General features: G+C 36.2%; 1 protein-coding gene across 1 annotated transcript in view; it reads right to left on the reverse strand.

Moving 5' to 3' along the window:
- The window catches only part of STRN (striatin), a 120,872-nt gene that overhangs the window by 64,876 nt on the left and 36,015 nt on the right, over window positions 1-19,981 (reverse strand). Inside the window, exons 2-3 of the mRNA XM_061432080.1 lie at window positions 14,534-14,637; window positions 7,399-7,472 (exon numbers count right to left, since the gene is read on the reverse strand). Of these exons, the coding sequence (XP_061288064.1) occupies window positions 7,399-7,472; window positions 14,534-14,637 (178 nt within the window). The remainder of the gene's footprint in view (window positions 1-7,398; window positions 7,473-14,533; window positions 14,638-19,981) is intronic.

Consider the following 19,981-nt stretch of genomic DNA (forward strand, 5'->3'; position numbering starts at 1 on the left):
CCATCAAAATATGCCTAAATCCTTTCTATACCATCCTCAGATACACTCAACTGCCTTTGTCTACTTTGGTAGCTAGAAAGGTGAATTTTACTGTAAATAAATTATACCTTAATAAAAAATAAAGCCAAATCAAATAAGAATGCATCCTTACCCTCTTTTAAAAACTGTATTCTTGTATTGCAATAAAATCTGATCCCTGAGTGGTCATTTTATAATATATTAAAATATCAAACCACCATGTTGTATACCTGAGACTAATATAATTATACTTTAAAGAAAAAAAGAAAGGACTAACTTGTCTCAGTTAACCCAGCTCTGTGACAAAAACAGTAAGGTTATGAACTGCTCATTATTATATCATTCCACACTGGATCATGACTAGGCTCCAGATGACTGCAAGGGAATAAATGAAACCTTATATATATAATCACCAGTATATAATATAACCAGTCACAACAATCAGTAAGAATGAAGACTGTCAAAGACCTACAGAGCTTGAAGAGTCCTTATCTCCTTGGCAATGGATTTGAGGAAACTGCTTACCTTAGTTCTTTTATTAGATTAATGTATGAATTAATGATCTAAGACCATGTCTGTGATCAAGACCTTAACCAAACAAACATAAGACAGGCTCTTTACTCAACATTACCAAATCTATTTTCCATTGACGCAGAGAAATAATCAATGGTATAGCTGTCTATAGAGCAGTAAGTTGCAACACCTGCAAATAATTATAAAGACAGAAATACTGATTTTGAATAAATTTCTCAGAAGTGAATTTTCCTTTCTCTGTTTTTTAAAAAAACCTGACTCTCTGGGTCACATGTGGACTTGATTTTCCCAACACTTCCTTATCCAGGCTAAACATTTAGTTCTCTCAATGGTTAGTAAGTACTCATCAACTATCAGATTCATTCTTACCTTATCATGTAAAAAAAAAGTGACATTATATAAAAGTGAGGATTTTAAAGTGGGTAGGATTTCAATTTCTGGGTAATATTAAAAGTATTTGACTGGCATTTCAAGTTGGAGTAACAAGGACCCAAGTTACCCTCCTGCCTGAAGCAACTATAAAACAAAATAGAGATACGATGGTTAAGACACTGAACATCAGACAATGAAGGATAGCAATTCTGAGAAAAAGGAAGCAAACAGGTGAGCCCTATGATTGTTCCAGTTTATTGCCCTGACAGTTTCCTGATCATAGCATAAGGAGCATAGCATAAGGAGGAGAAACCAAAAGAAAAATGAAGATATAATGGCTGAGAAGTTCCAAATTTCATGAAAACTATAAACCCATAGATCCAAGAAACCCAACAAATCCCAAGCACAAGAAATACTGGGGAGAGGAGAGGAGGTAACTATACCAAGGCACATTATGATAAAATCACTTAAAACAAATGAGAAAGAGATAAATCTTAAAAGCAGACAGAGAAAAAGGTCACATATAGAGAGGAGAAGGGGGTGGCAGAGGATGGATGGTTGGACGGCATCACCAACTCAATGGACATGGGTTTGAGCAAACTTTGGGCAACAGTGAGGACAGGGAAACCTGGCGTGCTGCAGTCCATGGGGTTGCAAAGAGTCAGACACGACTGAGGGACTGAATAACAACAAATACACAGAGAAATGTATGGATGACAGAAGATACCACGTCAGAAACGATAAAAGCAACAACATAAAGACTTTCAGACACACAAAAGCTGAAAGAAGGCATTATCAGCAGCACATGTGTTAAAGTCCTCAAGACCGAAGGAAAATGATATTGGAAGATACGGATGCACACAAAGGAAAGATAGGCACTGGATATCTACGTTTTTTACGTTATTTAAATCTCTTTGAAAGAGAATTACTGAAACAAAAATAATAATGTAGGGTCAACCTGGGTCAACCCAGGGATTGAACCCATATCTCCTGCATTGGCAAGTGGATTCTTTACACTGAGCCACCTGGGAAGCCAGTGAAAGGTCTGAACATCTCAGTTAGAAGGCAGAATTTGTTACTTTGGATAAAGACATTCTATTTTAAATAAGTATATGGCTTTTAATATTAAGCAGAAGAAACTGACATATGAAAAATAAATAGATTTTAACATAATGTAAGTTATGAAATAGAAACGGTAAGGGTTTGCAAGTGGAACAAAATAGAAAAAAAAAGGAAACTAATTTTTGTGAAGAATATTTCAGAAAACATCTGGATTGTCAATTTTAGGAAAATACAATAAATGGATAAAATAATGAAGAAGGAAAAATCCCTGCTTCTTTTCTTTAATTTGGATACCCCACCTTCTATACCTTCTCCTAGTCACTGTCCTTATCACTTAATTTACAAACCCCTTGGTAATGCTCTAAGTTAGGCTCACATGCTTCCTCTGCAACCAAACTTTTACATCATCTTGAGTGAAGTTAATATTCATGTGGGTGGTTCACTTCAGCTTCTGCACAACCACCACCCTCTCTTAGCTGTCATGCCTTAGACCTTGTCATTATGAAGAACTGTCACTGATGCAAACTCACTTTCTGAGCATATCCTTCAGGCTTAATACTTCCAATTCACTAGGCACTTTGACTTTAGGTGGAACCTTAGATCAGGGGTCAGCAAACATTAGCCTGCAGATCAAACCCAGCCTGTTTGGGCTTCCCTGGTGGCTCAGATGATAAAGCATCTGTCTATAGTGCGGGAGACCAGGGTTCAATCCCTGGGTTGGGAAGATCCCCTGGAGAAGGAAATGGCAACCCACTCCAGTACTCTTGCCTGGAAAATCGCATGGACGGAGGAGCCTGGTAGGCTATAGTCCATGGGGTTGCAAAGAGTTGGACATGACTGAGCTACTTCACTTTCACTTTTCAAACCCAGCCTGCCACACTTATTCATTTATGTGTTGTGGCTGCTTTCAAGTTACAACAGCCGAGCTGAGTAGTTGCAACAGGGAACAAATGGCCTACATATTACTATCTGGTCCTTTACAAAAGAGTTTGCTGACCTGCCCTAGATTGTAGCCTATCCACTTGCTTTGATCCATTAGCTTCCTTCTGTCTTCACTTTCTTTCCTTGCCAGTCTTAGTTCAGGGTCTATCAATTCAATCATTCTTTTGATAATGTCTCCAATTTTCTTGTCCCTTTATCTCTCCCTGAATCCAGCTGTTCACTATTTTCATTCTATTATCTTTTACCTAGGCTCCAATTGTACAAAGCAGCACTTCTATATAAACTCTGATTATACAACTCAATTGAACCCTTAACTTTTCTCAATCCTACTATTCCTTAGTAAGTTTGTCCTCCTGTTCATTATTATTTTAAACCTTCTCTACTTTTCTTAAACCTCTAATGCATTTTTTTTTTTTAACACAAAGCTTTTTTGAGTTTTATTTTTTTCCCCGGGTTGGAGATTCATCTTCTAACATGCATGCATCTCAAAACAGTAACAGGGTCTCGAATTGTTCTGAGCAGACATTAGACAAGCACAGGGGTTTGAAAATTCCTATTTAAAAAAATGGAAATTGCAGTGGGAAATTGAGAAGTCACACACGTGGTCGGGTGGTAGTTTATCCTGCTCCCCCAAAAGCTGAATCTAAACTTCACATTTTTTTACTACAAGGACCTGACCTGATGCTTGGGTGTGCTGAGTGGCACCAGGCCTTACCCCCAAAGGCTGTTGGTTCCCACTTCCTCCCAAAATGGCTCTGAGCAAGAAGGGACTCCTCTGGAAGTTCCTCCCCCAGCCTCCAAAGGATCGCCAGGGACAGCCAGGTCTCCTCTTCCCTTTGGAGACACTTTTCGTAAGTGTCACATTTCAGAAGGCCAGGGCTGTGTCACAGAGCCCCTGGAGATGGCTGGTAGATTTGGGGGCAGTTTGAATGTTTTCCCTTTGATTCCTGTGCTCAGGTTGGAGCCCCCTCCCCACATTTCTGCCAGAAAGATGTGGGGTCCCTGGAACTGGGGGAGCCACAGGTCTAAGGCCAGAGCCTTTTAAGGGTGGTTTTAAACACACTGTCCCTTCTGGCCCCTAACATTTGAGTAGCTCAAATGCTGGGGATTGCTGAAATCTTCTCTTCAACTTGATAAAAAGACAATTAGAGGAGGGTGGGATTGGCTACTGAGAAAAGTCCTGGGTCTTTGGTCTACCTCTCGGGGCAGACCCTGGCAGACTGTGAAGAGGGGAAAGAAGGGCAGAAGCATGTAGTCCCAAGCCCTGAGCACTACCAGGGAACCTGTGTGAGGCCTAAACAGGCAAGAGGAACACAAGGAGGAAGAGGGAGCAGGGAGGTTAAGCTGCCTGTAGTGGGGACCTATGGAGTGCCACTCAGCCACGCAGGTAATCCTGTCTCATACATACAGCTATTATGTTAAATACCCACCACTAGACCAAAACCCAAACCTGTAGACCCATCACCTAACTTCCTATATTCTCTCTTGGTAACAATAAAAGGCATGCACGCTTCTCCTGCTATTCTCCAGCTATGATCAGAATTTCTATTATTTCTTCAGATACTTTCATATTTTAAGTATCGCTATTCTCTCTCCCTTTGATTAGTTCCCCCTCTAAGAAACATATCACTTACACACACACACACACACACACACACACACACACACACACACACTCTGTCTCTTCATTGACCCCACTGGTCCCTTCAGCCATTTCCGCTTATACCTTGCCTTCACCTCCACAACCTCAGCTTCCTAAAAGTTTACCATACTTAGCCTTCACTTTCCACATACAGTCTCCATTTCTGCCCTCAACTCTCTCCCAAAGCTGTTCACAATAAAGTTTCCAGTGACCTGTGTGTCACTAAATCCCAGAGATACTCTTCAGACCCCAAGGCATTAATCTATAATACTGAAGGATCCTTCCTTCCAGAAATCCCCTCTTCTCTTGATTTCCACTCTCCTGATTTTCCAAATCCTAGTAAAATAATCCTCAGCAGTTTCCTTTTCAAGTTTCTATTGTTCTACCAGTTTTCTAAATGCCACCATTCCTCAAGGCTCCATTCAGGTCCTCTTCTTACTCTGCCTAAGATCCCTGGCTGAGCTCTTCCACCCCACTGGTGTTGAGTGTAATTTAGTACTGCTTATGCTCTGAAATCTACATATTGCTGCTGCTGCTGCTGCTAAGTCGCGTCAGTCGTGTCCAACTCTGTGCAACCCCAGAGACGGCAGCCCACCAGGCTCTGCCTTCCCTGGGATTCTCCAGGCAAGAACACCACTGGAGTGGGTTGCCATTTCCTTCTCCAATGCATGAAAGTGAAAAGTGAAAGTGAAGTCGCTCAGTCGTGTCCGACTCTTCGCAATCCCATGGACTGCAGCCTACCAGGCACCTCTGTCCATAGGATTTTCCAGGCAAGGGTACTGGAGTGGGTTGCCATTGCCTTCTCCGAATCTACATATTAAACCCCTATATTTGGCTGAAGCTCCAGACTCACCTGTCCAACTGTATACCAGCTATTTTCATTTGATGGCCTAACAAATAAATCCAAACGTGCACCCAGCATCTTCCAAACACAGTTTTGGTCTAGTTTTTTATACTAGAAGTGTGGAAGTCATCTTTGCATCTCCCTTTTTTAAAAAAACCCTCCATCTAAACAAGAACTAATATCCTGCAGATTTTACTTCCTAAGTATTTCCTGAACACAATCACTTCTCTTCAACTCCATTGTTGGTACATTTGTCAAGGTAACCTTCCTCATTTGCCCAGGAGGTTGTAAAGTCCTCTAACCAGTCTCCCCATCTCCATTTTTCTCCTCTCTAACCCATCTTTCCAGTAGTCATGTACGGATGTGAGAGCTGGACCATAAAGAAGGCTGAGCACTGAAGAATTGATGCCTTTGAACTGTGGTGTTGGAGAAGACTGTTGAGAGTCCCTTGGACTGCAAGATCCAACTAGTCCATCCTAAAGGAGATCAGTCCTGAATATTCATTGAAAGGACTGATGCTGAAGCTGAAACTCCAACACTTTGGCCACCTGATGTGAAGAACTGACTCACTGGAAAAGACCCTGATACTGGGAAAGACTGAAGGCAGGAGGAGAAGGGGATGACAGAAGATGAGATGGTTGCATGGCATCACCAACGCAATGGACATGAGTTTGTGCTGCGGTTCATGGGGTTGCAAAGAGTCGGACACGACTGAACTTAACTGAACCCATCTTTCCTTACTGCTGACAGCATGATCTGAGAGAAAATCTGATCACCAAAAAATAACAACAAAAAAATGTCAGTGATCAACTGGTATTGCTCTAAATCTCAAGGATTCAATATTCAGCTGTGGAAACATGTTAATAACACTACTACATTAAAGTGAACTACAAAATTGGCAGTGCATTAGGAATTATTCTGTTCCTTCAGATACTGTCAAACATAGAAACAGTGTGGTCAAATGGGGAGAATTTGAGTTTTGGAGTCAGAAGATTATATTCCCATTCAGATCCATATTCCCATTAATAGCTGTGTAACCCCTGGGGAAATTTCTGCACTTCTCTGAGTTTAAATTTCATACAAGTAAAATGAAAATAATATTACTTTTATTGAATAATTACATTAAGAATTACATTACATAAAGAATTACATAAAGAATTACATTAATAATTACATTAAGAATTAAAGAAATGCTGTATATAAAGCCCAGCATGTGATAGTTATATCAGATGTTTGATCCAGGAATTTAACCTGACATCATGTCAAAAACATACTCATCTGAAACGTGGTGATGGCTTTTCAACAATTTTTCTTGCTTTCCCCTAACACCTACTAACATATTAGTCAATTATATTCCTTAATATCTTTACAAGTACTACTGTTTTATTATTTGATGGGGTGATGAGGAAGACAGGAGAAAGAAAAAGGAAGAAATAACACAAAAAGATAATAAATGCTTCAGCTGTTACAAACACTGTCCTGGTTACAGAATGTCCCATGGGTAAAAAAGTCCAAAACAATTTTGCACCTGAAATTGAGAGATTAGACTTAAAGGATGAGTAATTCTCTTGTACTGAAAGAAGAAATCTCTTACCTCCACGGCTTATACTCTTTCTCTCAGGATTTCAAGGGCATGATGTACTTTGTATTACACATCTCAAAGTTCCCATTAAAATTGTGGGGACCCAGCAAGACACAGTTATGTTGGTGCATGTTACCCCATGAATTCTGATCCTTCCAGTAAGTGCAGAACATAAGCAGAAAATGGGGAACTGCAAGAAAGGGGACGAGGGGAAAGGAAGGAAGGTGGTGGAAAATGATCTAAATGACACTAAGAGATTAGTGCCCAAAGATATGCAGGTCAGAAAAAATAACTAATATGCAAATAATTAGAAATTAACTTGCAGTTATAAATACTGTTGCTACAAAATACTGGATATTAATTTCTTTTTAATTACTTAAACTTCCTTGAAAATTAGCTTACCAGAATCATAGCTTGGAGGCTTCATATCTCCCTGATTCAATTCTGTCCCATATTTCAACTTGTGGTATTTGGCTCTAACAAAGAAATAAGAAAATACAAACCATCTTAAAACACAGTTAAATGAACCTTAAGATATGTAATAGGAGTAGTTATCAGTATGCAGTAGTCCTGACTAACTTTTAACTGTTCAAAGCCTTCCACAGTATCAAAGTCTTAATGTAAAAGTGCTTTCCATTATCATTTTGCTGTTACACCATCAAGTTCTGTTACAACAAAAAAGTAATAACACTGAGAATGATAAATCTTGTTTCTATAATTATGAATGAACCCTGTAACATTCTAGTTTCTGCAGTATTCAGATTTTCTTGAGGACTGCCAGAGTACAATTCTATCAAAAGCAATAGATAAGTTTGGATTGTGAAATAAACTTGAAAAAGACTAATCTTTCTCAAAATTGAGCTTTTTTATCTTTAAGAAAAAAAAGGTCACCCATAATACTCTGCATTGTCAGGCAATTATGCTTTGCTAAGTATGCATTAGAGTGAACAATCCAAAAGAGGGAGGAGGAATCAGCTTGAATTATCAGTGTTGAATAAGACATTCTCGAAGAAATAAACATATTTTTTAACAGTCAAGGTATCTTCTGCCTTTTTAAGATGAAGTCAGGAAGAACTGTGAACAGGAATATTTTCTCTTAAAAGTTAATTAGATGTTATCATCTCTGATTCATGTGATTTAACCATCTCAGATTAAACCATCTAAGATGAGAAAAATAATCCAAATAAGGTACAAAATTAAAAGGTAAACTAAAAATGAACCATACTTAAGGTTGTATATTTTTACTTGCTTGCTTCCCCCAAATATTGAGGCTATTATAATATTCAATATAATAAGACTGGGATAAAAGCAACAACAACAATAATTTGAAAAAACAAATAATAAAGAAGGAATAAGGGCTTCCCATGTGTTGCTAATAGTAAAGAACATGCCTGCCAACGCAGGAGACATAACAGACGTGGGTTTGATCCCTGGGTCAAGAAGATCCCCTGAAGGAGGGCATGACAACCCATTTCTAGTATCCTTGCCTGGAGAATCCTATGGACAGAGGAGACTGGTAGGCTACAGTCCATAAGGTCGCAGAGAGTTGGAAGAGACTTAGCACACACAATGGAACAGAGTTAGCATGCACTCATGCACGTAAGGGCAACCAAAGAGCCAAATTTGTAAGTTATTTTTTTCTTTATAAAATAACTGAAAAAAAAAAAAAGACTAACTGAGCAGTTAGTTTAAAATTTTTATATTTCAAGAAAAGGATAAATAAAATGAAAATAATTTGCTCAAATGTGTAAAATATTGGAATTCTTCATCCTATTTTGAATTAATTATTTTTCAGTCATAGCAGGAAAAAAATGAAAATTTTATACAGAGGGGAATGTTAAGAAAATCTCTGAAAACTACAGATAACTGATGTTCTATTTCTTAAGGTAGGTGGTGGGTAATTAGTACTTTTTTATATTAATCTTTATATGTTTTGTATATTAAAAGTTTTGTGATAATATATACCCACTAAAAAGAAAAAAGAACATCTTTGTGTACAAATATGGGATTGAGCTTTAGACTTAAGTAAAAAAAAAAAAAAAATAAGGCACATAATACTGTATGTGTGTATGTGTGTGCATACATTTCTGTGTGTTTTATATGTGTGTGTTATGGTTTTTAAATGTAATGGTCAATCTTTAGATTTTTCAGACATGTACTTCATCTACCATAAGATGAAGTAACAATACCTCCTATTAGTCAAAATAGCAATTAAAAGTAATTGGCCTGAAGACAGAATAAAAGCAGTAATGAAGTTTTATGGAGTTAACTTACATATTTTTGTTCTATATATATATATTTATATACACACAGATACATATATAAACACATATGAAAAAAAATTTCAAACCCAAAATGCTGCACTATAGTGCATCCTAGTGGTCTTGGGAAAAACTACAACAGAGTTTACAAAAAAAGGAATAGAAAATATTCTATACAATGTATATAACAAAACACTATGAATAACATTTCCAAAAAAATTAGATAAAGACAAAATAAAGAACTGCTGTGTTTGCTACAAGCCATGTTCCCATAAATCAGGGTCTCCTTACTGAATTGTTCAATTCACTGAAAAACAATTTACTCACAGAACTCAATTTAGTAACATTTCTTTTGAAGTCAATATGCTAAAATACCTTTCCACTTATATCATTTCCCATTGTTTTAACCCTTCATCTCACTGTCAACAATTTTCTTGTTCCCTAATCTTTTTCTATCTATATCTGACTCCACGTTAAACAGTAAATCTCATGCCTAAGAACTCTACATTTGATACATAGCTACGCCTCCCAACTGCCCTTTACTGGATAAAACTGCATGAAAATCATATAATTACAATATATTAAACATATTAATGACATCCCATTATGGTTTTGTTTCAAAGTCAATTATTACATATGATATGCTTGGAATATAACACAGCATTCCAACCACCCTTCAAATGTTGACAAAAATAATTTGATTAAATCCAACAAACTGTTATTAAATTATTATGACAGATACTGCACTTACTGGCTGCTGGGAATAATGTGCAGCTTATAGTTGCTTAAGGGTAGAGGTAAGGAGATGAAGAAGAGACAGAAATGTAAATAAATAACACTGTGGATAAGAACTATGAGTTATACCAAATGTTACACAAATTCAGATAAGGGATTATCTAATTCTGTCAAAGGTCCTGACAGCAGTCAAGGACAGCTATCAAAAAGAAACCTCAAAACCTGCAATCAGTTTTACAATCAGACAAATGGATTGCTGAAGAAGGTATTTTGGTCAGAAGGAACATCTTAAGAGTGGGGGAGGGGTGTGGAAAAGCACAGTGTGTGTGCGTGTGTGTGTGCATATGTACAGGACTAGAAAGAGGCCTGGATGTAAACGGCTTTACTAAGAATTCTGAAATTAGCTAGATATTTTTATGCAAGGATATAACATTTGTGATTTAGAAAATGAATCCTGTGGATGTGGAAAATAAAGATTAGAATGAGAAAATGTATTAGAGGCAAGGATGATAGCTGGGTTTTTACATTGGAGCAGACACAAGAGATGCGGAGCAAATGGAAGAAATGTTTTAGAATTATATTTTATATAGTGCTTGAGATTCTTCAGTATAGAACTTCCTGAAAAAACCTGAGGTTATACCCCGTGTGTTCTTGGAAAATTATATGTAATTTTTTCATTTTGTAAATTTTATCACCCTTTCAGGAATGCTCTGTTAAACCCACACTAGGTGAGTAATCTTTCTGTAATGTTAAAGATTCAGTTTTACTTAACTGTGGACCTTTTTAAGTGGGACTAGTTAGAAAATCTATAACCAGCAACTCAAAACCATGATCCTTACTTGGGTTTTTACAGGTTAAATGACAAGATGCCTAGAATTTGCTCTAAAATAGATTTGAGATAAGGCAAGACCGACAAAAATGTTAACTGTTGAGGCTTGGAGGTGTATATAAAGGATATTAGTCTCTGTATGTCTGTGTTTCAAATTTTCCGCAGTTAAAAAAAAAAAACAAAAAAACTGGCTTAAGGCATTAGAAAAAATAATTTTAAAATGAAAAGAACTGAAATGCTTTATAGCTCTAATTTTTAAAAAAAATTACTAGGCATTATAAAAATAATTTCACAGTGAAGAGAACTTAAATGTTTAAGAGCTCTAATTCACAAAGCATTTTTTTAATTCCTTAATTTATTACACACTTCAGTGGTGCCATACATTAGGAGATTATTCCCAATGTAATGGCACAAAGTTCCATGAACTTCAAAAGATATGAAATCAGGGATACTTTTCCAGGAGAATCCCTTTAAATTAAAAAACAAAGAACAATCTTCCCTAGACTCAGCCACTAGCTGTTTATCTTTTATGTTCTCCAAAGTCAAACTACTTGAAAGAATAAACAACTCTATCTGTCTCCACTCTATCCATCCTTCTCACCTCTCAATCCCCTGTGATCTGGTTTATGTTCCTGCTACTTCACTAACGCTGTTCTGGCAAGGATACCAACAAGCACCTAAGTGGCAAGTCCAGAACTATTTTCAGTATACAACTTGTGATTTGTTTGGCATCTGCAACTGTCAAACTCCCACCTTCTCTAGCTTGCTTCCCAGTCACGGCTTTCTCCTTCCTTCCCCACTACTCTTTGGTTAGAGCTTCTTTCTCTGTCTTTTCCTCAAACCACTCCTGCAACTGGCTCCTGCCTCTTCTTGTTCCACGTTAGTTCTGTTTGTTTCAAAGTTCTTATAATTTTACCCACAGTATTGATGATTCCCAAGTACACATCTCTATTCATGAATCCTCTTCTATATCTGCTTTACTACCCTTTTTATTTCTAACTCACTTTATAATTTTCAAACTTCTCTCTCAAGCCAGAAACCTGGAAATCATTCTTGAATTATCTTTCTTCGTCATCCCCAATACCAAGTCACCTCCAAATTTTATGGATTCTTTCTAGTTAGAATGTTTCATAGGGAATTCCTTGGTGATTAGTGGTTAGGATTGGGCTTTTACTGCCAGGGGTCCAGGTTCGACCCCTGATCAGGGAACTAAGATTCTGCAAACCACATACTGCAGCCAAAAAATATAATATTAGAAGTAAAAAATAAAATGTTTCATAGTTGATGACTCCTCTATTCCAGCAGTTAATATATCATTTCTCATCCTCAACTATTACAATTTTCCAGCCTCTATTAACAGATCTTTTCAGTTCATCCCCCAAACTAAGGTCAGAGTGATTTTCTAAAATCTATTTAACACTATTCTATGCTTAAACCTTTCAACAGTACAACAAATAAATGCAATATATATTACTAGACTAGACCCTGGACCAGGAAAAAAAAAAATACTACAAAGATTATTACTGGCACATTTGGTAGGAAAAAAATGCTATAAAGATCATCACTGGATTGCTTCTGGGCCTCTAAGATCAAGTAAGGTCATCACTGAAATATATGAATATGGGCTATATTACATAACAGAACTATGTTAACACTAAATTTCCTTAATAATGAACTATATTTATTTAAGGGAAAGTCCTTGTTCTTAGAAGATACTCTCTTAAGTATTTAGGGACAAAGGGGCATAAGTCTGCAAACAAGTAGCAAACGACTCTGGGGGAGGGGCAGGGGAGGTGGGGGAAGGCCATGAGTATACAGAGAGAACATGATCCAAGTACTTACAGCAAAATGTTCTCAACTGGTGAAATCTGGGTACAGTATACAGTTTGTTCAACTTCAATTAGTTTGAGATTATTTTAGAATAAAATATTTTTTAAAAATTTCCAATGTAAGACAGGAGTTTGAACTCCTTAGTTAGGCTCTTCATGATCGGGCTTTTGCCCACCTCTACCATTACAGCTTATAAATTACAACTGGCACCCCTACCTTCCATACACAGTAATCGCAAATTTCTAAACATACCATACTGCTTTGTCTCATGTCAAATATACCATCTCCGCGTCCTGAACCTTGGCAAACAGCTTATTTTTTATGATGCTGTTCATGTCTCACCTCCTCTAATTACACCCTCCTTTCTACTTCCACAGACTGCAGATCCAAATAACCACTCCCTTCTTTGTACCCTGGGTACCACTGTACCCTGTGCTGACTTCTCCCATAGCATCTCACTTACTGCACTGCACTTTTGTGATTTATGACTCTGCTTCCTGCTACTCTAAGCCGTGAAGGACAAGAACTGTGACTTGCTTGTTCCCAATTCCAGCACAGTACTTAAATTGGATGGATAGATTAATGAATATGTTATTAAGAAGGGAAACACACACACATGCACACACATACATACCATATCCATGTCCTTGGTTAGTTTAGTATTTGTATATTTTAATTTTTCTGACTTATAAGATAGTATAATGTACTGGTAGAGTACAAGCTTCAGAAGCAGACAAACCAGAGGGATCTGAATCATAGCTCTACTGTAACTCTGTAACTCTAAGTTATTTAGTTTTTAAGCCTCAAGGTCTAATACATAGTAGTTAATAAGTAGTTATTATTAATGTTATTATGCTCTCTTTGATTATGCCTATCATTTAGATTGCTTAAAATCTCAGATATTCCCAAATTACACACTTTTAAAAGTGTTCTCCGCCCACCTCCCCAAAACAGCTTTCAATCAACCTCTCAAGGAATGAAAAGAACCACCAATTTTTCACTAAGAGGTCAATCTGTTTTCAGTCTCTTGTGCCATTTAAAATCCCACATGAAGGTAAACACAACTAATAAAGCTTTATCTCTCTTGATATTCATAAATATCATCTGCTAAATGTTATTTTATGGTAGTTTTTCAAACAAGCCATTCATCAATGTCAAAAAAAATGAAAAGGCCATGTGATCAAAAACAAAGCAAAATACAGAATTTCGATATCACCTTTCAAGTACTCAGTAATCTAAAACAAAGAACTGTCTCATGCTGCTGACAAAAATTCTAAAGACCATCTGCTAAAGCAAATACTTAATTCATATGAAAACTTCCAAAATTCGCATCCATGACCTATTGTCCTTTACTTGCAAGCCAAGATTAATTCTTGAGTATTTTAGACACTTAGCAGAACAGAAAGGTAAGATTCACTTCTGGAGAGATATGAATAGGTGATAGCAAAGGCTAAAAATATCAAAAAGAAAGATTCTCAACATAGTCTGCCAGAGCAGGTTTTTTCCATAGAAAATACATCAAACTGAACAATACCAGATGATAGGAAAAGGGAGTAAGTATTATAGAAACTTCCTTTACAATTCAAAAACTAATTCTATAAAGAAATGGATATTGACAGTTCAGGAAGTATACATATTTCTTCAGAAAGGACAGAGTAGGGAAAAAAGTTGTTAAAATTTTTAAAACCATATACATCAGTTTTTGGTCATATTATTACTAAACATTCATCACCAAATTAACATATAGCAACCATTTCTAAATGTTTATTACAAATACTAGTTCCTGAATTCAAACAGAACACATTAAAATTTGAACCTGTGTTAGGAGTAACAGAAAAATTATTCCAGTAAAAGAATACTACCTTCCATTTTACTGAATTACCTTTCCTGTTTAAGAGCATATTCCAGCATTTTGATTCTTCTCACAAGATCCTTCTTCAAGTTTTCTTGACCTTTCCTTTCCCCCTGAAGAAAGGCAATCTGAGCCTGAGTAAGGAAAAGAAAGACAAAATGCAGTTTAGATGAAATAAACTTTTAAAAACTCAGCTGAAGAATCTTTGGAAGATAAAACAATTAAATATATAAACATTTCTTTTTACATATCTGTCACAAAGTAAACAGAAAGGCACTGGTTGCAAGGGGTGGAACGCTTAACTATTTTTTTTTAAAGGACATCTATATGCATTTTACTTCAGACTACAGATGTTAAGACAACCAACGTTAAGTGCTGCTGCTGCTAAGTCGCTTCAGTCGTGTCCGACTCTGTGCGACCCCATAGACGGCAGCCCACCAGGCTCCTCCGTCCCTGGGATTCTCCAGGCAAGAACACTGGAGTGGGTTGCCATTTCCTTCCCCAATGCATGAAAGTGAAAACTGAAAGGGAAGTCGCTCAGTCGAGTCCAACCCTCAGCAACCCCATGGACCGCAGCCTACCAGACTCCTCCGTCCATGGGATTTTCCAGGCAAGAGTACTGGAGTGGGGTGCCACTACCTTCTCCAAACATAAGTGCAGACATATGCAAAATACAGTACAGTTTGCTCAAGAGTTTGTCTTTTAAGGAACTGAGGTGTGTTCTCCTTTATAAAAAACGAGGACTGAGAACTACCACAAGTCGTACTATTCCGCTTTTAGGTATCTATCTGAAGAAAATAAAAACACTAATTCAAAACACTAATAAGCATCCCCATGTTCACTGCACCATTATTTATAATAAATAGCCAAGATATGGAAACTAAGTGTCCACTGACAGATGGCTACTGAAGATATGCATACGTATGTATATATATGTATGTGTATGTATAACACACACAACTGAATATTTAGTTCAGTTCAGTTCAGTTCAGTCGCTTAGTCGTGTCCGACTCTTTGCGACCCCATGAATTGCAGCACGCCAGGCCTCCCTGTCCATCACCAACTCCCGGAGTTCACTCAGACTCTCGTCCATCGAGTCGGTGATGCCATCCAGCCATCTCATCCTCTGTCGTCCCCTTCTCCTCCTGCCCCAATCCCTCCCAGCATCAGAGTCTTTTCCAATGAGTCAACTCTTTGCATGAGGTGGCCAAAGTACTGGAGTTTCAGCTTTAGCACCATTCCCTGAAAAGAAATCCCAGGGCTGATCTCCAACTGAATATTACTCAGCCATAAAAAAATAAAATCCTGTCATTTGCAATAATATAGATGAACCGCAAGGATATTATGCTAAACAAAGTAAGTCAGGTAGAGAAAGAAACTGTGTGATTTCACTCACATGTGGAATCTTACAAAAAATAAAGATGAACAAACAAAACAAGAACAAATACATAAATACAAAGAAGAGATCTGTGCTTACAAGAGGCGAAAAGGGTTGGGGGACAGGCAACGTGAGTATAACGGGTGAACTGTACGGTAGTAATTGATGGTAATTGGACTTGTGGCAGTGATCATTTTGCAGCATTTACAAATACTGAACTATAATGCTGTACAGTTGAAACTTACACAATTTATTTTCAGAGTGAAGATGAGGAAAGTGGGTAAAGCAAAATCATGAGTTCTTATAATAAGCCTTGTAAAGTAAGAGTTCTCAGAGCTTCACCATCTACTTAAATTTTATGATGGATTCCTTGTCTCCAGAGACTATCCTGGACATCTACAAATAAGGAATAACTGCCTTTTCTCAATCCCCACCTTTAACCCCACCCCCATTTAGATTCGAATATGCAGGGATAAAGAAAGTGAAAGGTGGGAAAAGGAAAATCAGAGCCAGTGGCCCTCCATAATTTCCTGGCCCCACCCAAGTATTACTAAAGAAAGAAATAAAGAAAAAAAAAAAAAAACCTACATTTTAACATGAATTAATTGTAATACTCTCATCTTCAGTCAGACAAAAGGCAAGAGGAAAGAACAGTCATTCAAAATAACTAAAAAATACATTTAGAACTGAAATAATACCTTCTACTTACGGAATTAAAAACTATCTTGCAAGTACTAATCTGTTAAGGTAACTCATAACACCACTAGGAGAGTGGCAGGAGATCTATCTACTTAAAGGCCCTCAAAGACAGCTATCAGGTTCACTATTCTCACATTCTTTCCCCTCTCATTTGTATTATATTAACTCAGATAATGTTATTTATATATCCACAGTGCTTTCCATTTAAGTAAGCAAGAAATTACATTTAATGATGGACCTTACAATATCCCTAAGAAATTGTGGATGATCCAACTAAAGGTTTAGTGAATGAACATCAAAATTCTTAGTCTAAACGACACCCATTTTTCTCTTTTCAGTACCATAATAAACATAAAATCCAACTCATTGAGCTTCTTATAACTTTGAGAATGTAGGTACTGTCATGTTTTTGTTGTCATTTCAACAAACTCTTAAAATTTATACTGCAGTTACTAGAAGGATTATTTTTATCTTATTGAAATACATAAAAATAGGCTAAAGATGATTCAATTGTACACAAAGAGGAAAATGTATCAAATATCTGTAATATCTACACTAAACAATTATAAAACTTTTTGAAATTATTTGTTCTACAATGAGATTATTTTATATAAGCAGAGTAATAATACATGCATTAAAAAGTGACAAAAATGAATGTCCTTCAAAAGGATATGACAGTCCAACTTATTTGGTCAAACAGTGCTTTGGCCTAGAAGACAGTCTTCAAAGTGGCTTTAATAAAAATAATAATAATTTAACCAGTATAATCAAATAATCAAAACAATTTTTAAAAATTACCAATTTCTTCCTTTCTATCCCATTTGACTAGTTCTGTATTTCTGCCACCATTCTGTATTTCTGTCCTGGGTGATTCTGACACTGCAGCCTCTAATGCTCAAAAATCTTTACTGTGACTCATTCCCCAACCCACCAACTACTTCTTATATTTCCAGGACACTTGTTTCCCCATCCTCCTATCAATTCACATACTGGACTATTTAAATATTTAATACTAAAAGATCCAGAATTGTTGAAAAGAAAGATTACAAAGAAGATGGAGGTGCCTGGAAAAGGCAAAACAAACAAGAATAATAGGAATATTGTGATAGTTCCTAGTGATCAAAGAATATCTCTGTGACATTTCTGCCACAGATGCAAAACCTGAAATCAATCATACGGAAACATCAAGCAAACTCAAGTTGAGGGGCATTTTATGTTAACATTCTTATAATCTTCAAAAGCGTCAGGTCATAAAAGTCAAAGAAAAACTGTTTCAGATTGAAGGAGATTAAAAAGACCTGAAAACCAAATGGAATCCATGATTCTGTTCTAGATTTGGCTATAAAAGGACATTATTGGGAAAACTGGCAAAATATGAATGGGATAATCAAACGGTAGTAATACATCAGTGTTAATTTCTACATCTTGATGGCTATGTGTGGTTACACGGGATAGTACTTGTCTACAGAAAACAAACACTGAAGTATTTGGTGGATGGCAATAGGTCATCAGGTTGCCTGGCACCTTGCCCTCAAATGGTTCAGGAAAAAAACTTATTTGTACTGCCCTTCCAACTTTTCTGTCAACAGGAGATTTCTGTTTTTGAAACAAACACTATGCCAACTTCCTTAATATGATAAGACACAAACAATTCAGTTCAAAAGCCAGTACCACGTGTAATAGAGAAACCTAAGAAGTAACGACCATCAGGAACAAAACAAAACAAAACAAAACAATTTCTTACCACAAATATTTAACATTGCTCTGGTGGTGGCCACTGTCATTAGTCCAGAAAGAAGTAAGTTTGGAAAAAATGAAAATTAATTTAAAAAGATGCATGCAACCCAATGTTCATAACAACACTGCTCACAACAGTCAAGACATGGAAAGAACTCAGTGCCCATCAACAAATAAATGGATAAAGAAGATGTGGTGTACATACACATATATCTACAGACAGAGCAGTATTCCCTATATATACGTATGATACACTGGAATACTACCTTGCCATAAGAATGACATTCTGCCATTTGCAGTAATAGACATGAACCTGGAAAATATTATGCTTAGGAAACTAAGTCAGAGAACGACAAGTACTGTATGGTATCACTTGTATGTGAAATTTAAAAAATAGTACAAATGAATGAATATGCAAAACAGAAACAGACTCACAGATATCGAAAACAAACCTGTGGTTACCAAAGGGGAGAGAGAGGTAAGTGGGGAGGGACAAATCAGGAGAATGGGATTTACAGAGATAAACAAGACTATATTGTATAGTACAGGAATTACAGTCATTATCTTGTAATAACGTCAATGAAGTAAAATCTATAAAATATTGAACCACTATGTTGTGCATCTAAAAATAATATAATACTGTAAATCAACTATACTTCAATTAATAAAAAATAAGTTTATAAATTAAAAAAGGAAATAAAATCATATTATTTCTAAATGATTTGACTGGATACCTGGAAAATCCAAGAAAAAATAGACTATAAACTATTATAAAAATATGGGAATTTCAGTAAAGTGAAACCCATGGGCTTCTATAAAAACAACCTGTTAGATGATATAATGAATGAAAACAATTCCATTTATAATAACAAAGTGATAAGATTAGAATAAATCTTACAAGAAAAAAATAAGAGGTACACAAAGATTACTTTAAATGCTACTGAAGAGCATAAAAAGTGACATGAACAAATGAGAAGCAAAATTGTGTTCTTAAACAAGAAGACTCTGTATTACAATTTTATTTTTCCCTAAATTAATCTTATAAAATTATGCAAGCCCAATTAAAATACAAATACAATGTTTTTAAAAACATCACACATGAGCCTAAAGTACATATGGAAAAATAAATAAGCAAGAATAAAAAAAATTCCAAAGCTCTGAAATATTTTAAAACGTATCATCATTTACAGTCACTTAAAAAGTGGTAATGATGCACAAAAAGACATACCTATGGTACAGACAATCCAAAAACAAACCCAAATACATACAGGAATTTAGTATAAATTAAAGGTGACACTGTACATCATTAGGGAAAATGTAAATTATTCAATAAATATTGATGGCAGCCATCTGGAAATTATTTCTCATATCAAAACAAATTGCCAAAAGGATCAAAACCTTAAAGGAACCCAAAAGTATTAAAAGAAAAGGTAGAGTTTGTTTTGTTCTAATAATCTCATGGAATGTCTTTTTGAAAATAAGACAAAACCCAAAGTCATAAGAAACTAATAAATTTCACCTCAAAAACAAAATTTATATATGGTAATTTAAAAGTTGCTGAAAAACTATAACAAATAAGACCATTTCTTTTTGACAAAATGTCAAAACAAAATCAGAGAAGTAGTAATGCCACAAATCACAAGGGTCTGTTTTTCCTTATATAT

Source organism: Bos javanicus, chromosome 11, assembly GCF_032452875.1.
Source record: "Bos javanicus breed banteng chromosome 11, ARS-OSU_banteng_1.0, whole genome shotgun sequence".
In the NCBI taxonomy this organism is placed as follows: domain Eukaryota; kingdom Metazoa; phylum Chordata; class Mammalia; order Artiodactyla; family Bovidae; genus Bos; species Bos javanicus.